Source organism: Phragmites australis, chromosome 10 (assembly GCF_958298935.1).
Source record: "Phragmites australis chromosome 10, lpPhrAust1.1, whole genome shotgun sequence".
Lineage (NCBI taxonomy): Eukaryota > Viridiplantae > Streptophyta > Magnoliopsida > Poales > Poaceae > Phragmites > Phragmites australis.
Window position 1 is genome coordinate 22,478,041 of NC_084930.1, and position 8,188 is coordinate 22,486,228.

Consider the following 8,188-nt stretch of genomic DNA (forward strand, 5'->3'; position numbering starts at 1 on the left):
TGGATCTGTGCCATCTTCGCTAACACTGGAGCTAGAATCCGTACTTTGGCCTACAACCTAGGCCTTCTCTCCTTTGGCCACTTTATCAACCATCTTCCTCCAGAGGTGGTACTCGTGGAGGCTATGATTGTTAGTCTAGATGATGTTACACCAAGGTTTGTCGTCACGTTCACCGGAGCCTAGTGTAAATTTCTTACCCCAGGAATAACTAGGACGCTTATTAGGATGGGTGTCAGGCAGATTTGCAAAACTTCTTCAGAATTATTTTTCTTGCCCTTACCTCCCTTGACATTCTACTTGCGCTTGACCTTGACCCTATCACCCTCAAGCCCTGTTTTAGGACATTTGATGCCTTGAGTCTTCTCCTCGATGGAGAGGAGTGTATCTTTAGTCTTGGCAGACTCATCGACGATCTTCACGAGCTTCTTGACTGTCTCAGACTCTTGGATGGCGATGTCTTCAACATATCTTTGGCTCTTGACCCCAGAGTGAATGCTTGTATGATGTCATAGGTTTTGACCTTGCGGATGTTGATTTGGATATTACTAAAGTGGCGTATGAACTCGCCAAGGTTTCATTCCCCATCTGCTCGCAACAGTAGAGATCATTTTTCATGTCGGGGCAAACTTATGTATCCTAGAAGTTGGCTCGAAATACATCAAAAAGTTGCTCCCATGAGTAGATTATTCCTGCCAATAGGTTGGTCAAAAACATGTCTTTGTTGTCCCTTCAAGTGGGCTAGGGAGGTAAATTGCATTACCTTCTCATCCTCACCAGCCGCTTGGATGGCTGATGCATAGGTATGAAGAAACTCAATGGGGTTTGTACTTCTATTGTATTTTTTTATTATCTTGGTGTGGAACCTTGCCGGTCAGGTTACGTTCCTTAAATCTAGAGAAACCAGGTATCCGTTGATGGCACCGTGCTTGGTTCCAGCAGCCTCGAGAGTTTTTCCCACAGGGATTGGAGATCGGTCCTGATTTCACTGATATCGGGATGTCCCCTGATTAAATTGCTGATGTGTAGACGAAGCCCATTCAGATGCCCCCAGCCATCTTTGCCAGTCGTCGATGACCTCATGCAAGTCACTAATTGGATGACCTTTGATTGGCGAGGCTCGACGGTGGTTATTCGTCCAGTTGTCATCTCGGGAAGTTTTGTTCCGGGGTTTGCGCCTTTCCAAGTCCATTACGTCTCACGACAAAGGATTACATGGTCTGCCCCGATTAGCACTATTTTCGGTCAGGGCCAAATGAGAGTTCTCGGTCTAGATGATGACCTCTTTTGTTAAGTCGATCGCTAAGTTCATCCAATCCTTATCGGCGGACGCCTGAGGGCCTAGATGATGAGGTAGCTAGATCTATAGTCGGAGGACACCTGAGGGCCTCTTGTAAAACAATGATCATCTTAGCGGTTGTGGATCTAAAGCATTCAACCCCCTGCTACTGATCAGGAGACAGTAAGACTAGTGCTCAGTTAAGGATATGTGGAGGTGTGCTCAACTGATGCTAACCATCGCTCGTACCCAGAGCTAGAGAGCCATGTTCGTTTGTATGGTTATCGTCCTGATTTCCCAGACCGTCGCCCTGTCTCCGATAGCAAAAAAAATTCTCGGGGTAACCTCCGCTAGAGGAAGTGTCCTGGTCCACCATGGATTTTTCATCACATTGCTTCATGTTGGTATCTTGATAATCCATGTTGTCAGAGGCTGCGGAGATTGATTCTGACTTGCTGTGAATTGGGCATTCACAATTATCATGGCAGCCGAGTTGTTCACACTCGATGCCATAATCTTTAGCACATTGATCCATAAATCAAAACCTCACCGGCTCATCATCGAAAAGTAAAAAATCAAAATTCACCCGATTGATCACTGCCTCATCAGAAATAGAGGTAAAGTTGTCGTAGAACCACTCATCGGAAAAAATGGTTCTCAGTGAAAGCTAGGGTGACGCCGATGACATGTTATGTGTAGACTGTTCAGCGCCGGAATTGTCAGCTGTCAAAGATTTGTGAACCGTTAATCTTACAAATTTATAGAATAGATTAGGAATATTTTGAGTAAATGAATCACAAAAGAACATATGTGAGTTTTTATACAGGTTCGAGACTCTTTGACAATAATAACCCTATGACATATTTGTCTTGTAACGATTTGAGCCTGTTACAAAGGGGTATGCGGTTAGCCTAAATAGATCTAAATCTAGTCGACAACTTCATTGCTTGGCTTGCCCTGATTGTGATGGCTTCTAATGGATCTCAATTGGCATTGTCTTCGGCAGGAGTCCTAGACTCCATATATATATAAAGTTATCGTACGTCTTCTAGTGTATTTATTCTATTTTTAGATAAACTTCTCTGTTTACGAGATATCTTGACTTATACGGGTGGTTTTCTTTTATCTACAGATCTCTTTCCTGGAAATAAATATATACCAAAAATTATGATAAATCCTAAAGTACACAATACGATAGTTACACAGTAGTCATCGTAACCCACCTTGCCCCGCATCGCATCACCACGAAGAAAAGATGTGGCTTCTCGGACCAAGCATTTTGATAAATGTTAGCTGTTGACTGTCTTGGTGCGGAAACCTTTACTCAATCTGGACCAGAAAATCTCAAGCTGCGTCTACTCATGTCCATGCGTTGACTGCATTTGGGCCTTCCAAAAATACAAATCACAAATATAGAATTGCCTTTGTCTACACAACTAATTCATCTAAAGTCAGTCTCGATTAGTGGGACCAGCAGTATTAGACATAACGGAAACTGCGCAGGAATTACACTCATATTTGCCCAAAACGAAGTCAAGCCGGATATGTACCGAAGCAGCCGGACAGGGCCATTTAGACGTGTCTGACTCACATCCACAAGAACAATTCTCCGGGCCCCACCACGCCAGGTACTCAACTCCAATCCCCTACCACACCAGGTACTCAACTCCAATACCTTAGCTATCTGCTTCACTTCAGTGACGACTTTGACTCCACTCCCATTGGCTCTCCCCCACCATGCACAGGTCCGCAGCCACGTCAGCGAGCTGCTCGCAACTACCAAATGCACCCACTTGATGATCTCCATCCTCTCTGCATTTTTCTTGTGTAAATAAGCTCGTGCTGGGCCTTGCGCGACATCTCGGCACCTTTAAGATTCCTCGGCACACGCATAAGAAACTCCTCCCCGTACAGCGACCACAGTATAATCTAAGCTATGAGGGAGAGGGAGAGGGAGAGAGCAGAGGCATGGCATCTTCCCTGGCATCTGATTGAGTTCCATCCCCTCTGGGACAAACTTGCCGCGCGATGTCAACGCACACGCTCGTTTTTTTTTTTAATCCCCCCACGTAGCCATCACCAATACGGCCATCGACCGCCTGCCTCGCGCCCAACAAAGCCAAGAAAAGAGCACATCATGGGGCCTGTGTAGCAAGCCGCTGGTCTGGTCAGTCCTCCTCTCGATCATCAAAGCTGCCGGCCGGCCGGGCTCGACGTACTTTTACTCTGCTGCCGCTGCGATGCCTCCGATTCGGGTGCTGACGGCGCTGGACCAGGCGCGGATGCAGTACTACCACTTCAAAGCCATCGTCATCGCCGGCATGGGGCTCTTCACCGACTCCTACGACCTCTTCTGCATCTCACCCGTCATGAAGCTCATCGGCCGGGTATACTACGCGCCCAGAGACCACAGCGGCGGTCCCGGGGTCACGCCGCCGGCCGTGGTGTCGGCGACCGTCGGCGTCGCGCTGCTGGGCGCCGTGGCCGGGAACCTCGTGTTCGGCACGTTGGGCGACCGCGTGGGGCGGCGGCGCGTGTACGGGGTGTGCCTGCTGCTCATGGTGTGCAGCTCCGTGGGCAGCGGCTTCTCCGTCTGCCGCACGCGCGGGTGCGCGCTCGCCAGCCTCTGCTTCTTCCGCTTCCTCCTGGGCGTCGGCATCGGCGGGGACTACCCGCTGTCGGCCACCATCATGTCTGAGTTCGCCAACAAGCGGACACGGGGCGCGTTCATCTCCGCCGTGTTCTCCATGCAGGGGTTCGGGATCCTGGCGAGCTCCGGGGCCACCATGGCCGTCGCCGCGGCCTTCGAGCGGTACACAGGCCGCCGCGAGCCGCTCGACACGCCAGAGTCTGCTGACCTCGCCTGGCGGATCATACTCATGATCGGCGCCGTCCCCGCCGCGATCACCTTCTACTGGAGGATGGCCATGCCCGAGACGGCCAGGTACCGCACTGTTTCGGTCTCTGCAACTTACAACTCTGTTAGTTCAGTATGGCACTATTTTGAGTGCTAGTTTCCCTTTGATGCTACTATTTCCCTTGTGCCAAGTAATTATCTAAGACAGAACAAGCAAGTAGTAATCCCGGAACTCGCCCGCGGCATAGAGAACGAAAGGGTTTTGCTACTTATCAGTGGCTCGAAAAAATTCAACTGTTCAGTCAATCTTTCATTTTTCAACAGCTCCTATCGGGTGGTATCAATTAGAGCTTGGGGACCTTTTACGATCAGGATCCATCGTTGCCCCCCTGCGCTTCGAGGCGGCAGAAGAGAGGGTGATGGAGGGGGCGAGGGTGGGGGGAGGAGGTTGTACCCGAGGCAGGGCGAGGCATGGGCAAAAGCGTGGGAAGGGAAGGAGGGGTGGACGAGTACGGTAGAATATATATCGAGTGGCCCACAGCAATTGAATAGATAGATCAGAAAACAGATGCGTGATTAGGCTATCAAACTATCACATCAAGTTGAATAAAAATGAAATACCACATAAAGTACGAATTTTCGATTTGTTTAGTAGTAAAGAGTAATGATGACGTGATTGTAACTTCTAAACAAATGACGAGTTGAAGAATATACTGCGGGATACCTGCGATCCCAATAAGAAATTGTTTGTTAATGGTGCAGATGAGCAGAGAGGTATACATCGTGTCACCTACATAGGAACCAGGGCTGTTCACCTACATCGTGTCACTTATATTTTTTCGACATTGAATATCATATATTATCGTCAAGTTTCCTCGACTTACGAACTTGTAGAGCTCATCAAGTTACTTACTATGCATCTTGCTCGTACGTAATTTAACAAGTTTTTTATACTCTGAACAAAAGTTTTAGACATGTCACGGCAGACGTCACGTGTCATCTCATATACTCATAAAAAACGTACTACTCGGCATTTAATGTGATACGACTAAGGCAGTTTAGATCTCTTTTTGCAGATAACTAAAAGGGACTAACTGTCCAACTGGTTCGTTCAGGTTTACGGCGCTGGTCGAGCACGACGTGGTGAAGGCGACCAACGACATCGGCCGCGTCCTCACCGACCTCGACCTGGTCGCCATCGCCGAGGAGGAGGCGACCGCCTTGCGCCGCACAACTCCTCCGGCGCAGTTCGGGCTCACGACGTCGTCGTACAGCATCTTCTCGCGGCGCTTCCTGCGACGGCACGGCCGGGACCTCTTCGCGTGCGCGTCGGCGTGGTTCCTGCTCGACATCCCCTACTACAGCAGCACGCTGTTCCAGTCGCAGATCTACCGGCCCTGGTTCCCTCCCGCGAACCGCGTGAACGCGTTCCAGGAGGCGTTCAACGTGGCCAAGTTCCAAGCCATCATCGCCGTGGCGTCCACCATCCCGGGCTACTTCGCCGCCATGCTCCTCATCGATCGAGTGGGGCGGCGCAGGCTGCAGATGGCCGGGTTCCTCCTCATGGCCGTCTTCCTCTTCGCGCTCGCCGGGCCATACGACCGCTACTGGCGCGGCCACGCCACGGACGCCTGGTACATCGTGCTCTACGCGCTCACCTTCTTCTCCGCAAACCTGGGGCCCAACACCACCACCTTCATCCTGCCCGCCGAGCTCTTCCCGGCGCGGTTCCGGTCCAGTTGCCACGGGATATCCGGCGCGGCGGGGAAGCTCGGTGCGGTCATCGGCGCCATCGGGTTCCTGTGGGCATCGCAGGAGAGGGACAAGAGCGAGGTGCAGGCCGGATACAGGCCCGGAATCGGCATGATGTACGCGCTGGTCATTCTTGGCGGCATAAGCCTACTCGGGCTCGCCGTCACGTATGCGTTCACGCGGGAGACGATGGGGCGGTCGCTGGAGGAGAACGAGAGCGAGCGGGGGCAGAGCCAAGTCGGCGACAACGACGGCGGGCTGCGCCCTCAGGAACTAACGGAGGTGCCCAAGAGCCCTGCGTCCATGATGAGCTCGCACGTCAGCACGTCACCTATCCATCCACACCGGTTCTCTGTCTGAAAATGTGGAAAAATACATGATACACAAGATTATACTGGTTTCGTAGTGTATCACAGTATCTTTTATTTGTTTACGCGAATGCAGATGTACATTTAAGTTTCATTGGTTAAAGTTATAAGAAAGACTTCAGTGTGCCTCAGTTAATCGTGAAAAGGCATCACTGCGCCGGTTTAATGAAGGCGCCACCCAAGTCTCCTTTGGGACTTCGGCTCCATGATCCTTCTATCAGCAATAATAGAGGGCACTGACTGACTGTATCAACTATTAATTGCCGCAAATAGCGTTTCGCGCTTGCATGCAAGTGTGGCTTAAAGATGGCCAACTGGGCCGGGCCTAACGGGCCAGCCCGCGGCACGGAAAAATTGGCCCGGTCCAGGCACGGCACGGCACGAAAGTAAATGGGTCGTGCCGGCACGGCACGGTTAGGCGGGCCGTGCCTGGGCCGGAGCCGCGGCACGCCGGGCCAGCACGGCACGGCCCATTTAAGTTTTTCTATTTTTTAAGGTTTTATATAATTTATTTATCCCTAATACATAAAGAGATCCTTAACAGGGTGGTAGAGTCATTGCTTCCCATGTACGAGGTCTTGAGTTCGATCCCTGCATTCAGCGGTTTTTTGATGTTTTTCGGGATTTTCACGTGTTAACGGGCCGCCAGGCCAGAAAAATACTAATGGGCCTATCGTGCCACGGGCCGGCACGGCACGGCCCGATCTTAAATGGGCCGTGCCTGGGCTGCAACCACGGCACGTGGGCCGGCACGGCACGGCCCGTTTAGCTAACGGGCTGTAACGGGCCGTGCCCAAAACGGGCCGTGCCTGACTGGGCCCGTGCCGGGCCGGGCCGGGCCGGGCCGCCCATTTGGACATCTTTAGTGTGGCTCATCATCCTCAAGGGCCAGCTACTATCATCACTTGGTAAGGTGTTGCCTCATCAACCAGCTAATCAGACACGTGCTTCTAGGCAGACTTCTCCTTTTGCTTCTCAACCTATGGGATATTAGTAACAGTTTTCAGCTGCTGTTCCCCTCGTAACGACAGATTCATTCTTATGCCTTACTCGTTCGTCACTGAAAACAACACTTGCCGTTTGACTTGCATATGTTAAACATATCGCCATCATTCATGTTGAGCTAGGAACTAACTCTCCATAAAATTGATAAGTGCATTACATATAGCGTCCTTGTTTGTAGAAAAAGAGGAGTCACGAAGGGAACAAGCCTGGCAGGAGACTGGATCATGACTCTTCCAAAACATTACATGACGGAGAAGTCCTCATCATGATGGATCCACGGGTTAAGGCTTCAAAAGGAGATATTTTGAGGCTAGTTTCATAACTATTATTGTACGAAAACTCTGCATACGACATATTCTTGTCCCAACTATTACCGTTCTTTAGTGCACATGCTTTCAACATGTCTTCAAGGATTTGATTCACTCTTTCTGTCTGTCCGTCAGTTTGCAGGTGATATACTGAGCTGAAATTCAACCTTGTATCCATAGATTCATGTAGATGTTGCCAGAACTGTGAGGTAAACTGACTATCCCGATCAAATACAAGTACCTTGGGTACTCCATGTAGACACACAATCCTAAACATATATAACTCAACTAGTTTCGGACCTCGATAGAATTCTTTGATTAGAATGAAGTGAGCTACTTTTGTCAACCGGTCAACTATGACCCATATGGAATCAAATTCTGACTGAGTTTGATGTAGACCCACTATGAAGTTCATGCTAATTTCTTCCCACTTCCATTCAAGTACCTTCCATGGCTGTAGTAGACCTGCTGGTCTCTGATGCTTAGCTTTGACTCGCTAACAGATATCACACAAAATCATGTATTCTGCTACTGCACGTTTCATTCTGTACCCCCAATACTAATCTTTAAGATGCTGGTACATCTTGGTACTCCCTGGGTGAATGGAATATGCCGAATCATG

The 8,188-nt window shown here is 50.0% G+C and overlaps 1 protein-coding gene across 1 annotated transcript; it reads left to right on the top strand.

Annotated features, from left to right (window-relative positions):
- The first annotated feature begins 3,139 nt into the window (after window positions 1-3,139).
- LOC133930350 (probable inorganic phosphate transporter 1-10) lies at window positions 3,140-6,384 on the top strand. Its single transcript, XM_062376989.1, has 2 exons — window positions 3,140-4,220; window positions 5,249-6,384. The coding sequence occupies exons 1-2, from the start codon at window positions 3,517-3,519 to the stop codon at window positions 6,243-6,245; spliced, it is 1,701 nt and encodes a 566-aa protein (XP_062232973.1). The 5' UTR covers window positions 3,140-3,516; the 3' UTR covers window positions 6,246-6,384.
- Window positions 6,385-8,188: the final 1,804 nt, after the last annotated feature.

Bases quoted from the DNA above. Each gene is read 5' to 3' on its own strand.
- LOC133930350 (XM_062376989.1), top strand. From the start codon at position 3,517: ATGCCTCCGATTCGGGTGCTGACGGCGCTGGACCAGGCGCGGATGCAG. The intron at 4,221-5,248 runs GTACCGCACTGT...TGGTTCGTTCAG, and splicing joins GCCATGCCCGAGACGGCCAG to GTTTACGGCGCTGGTCGAGC.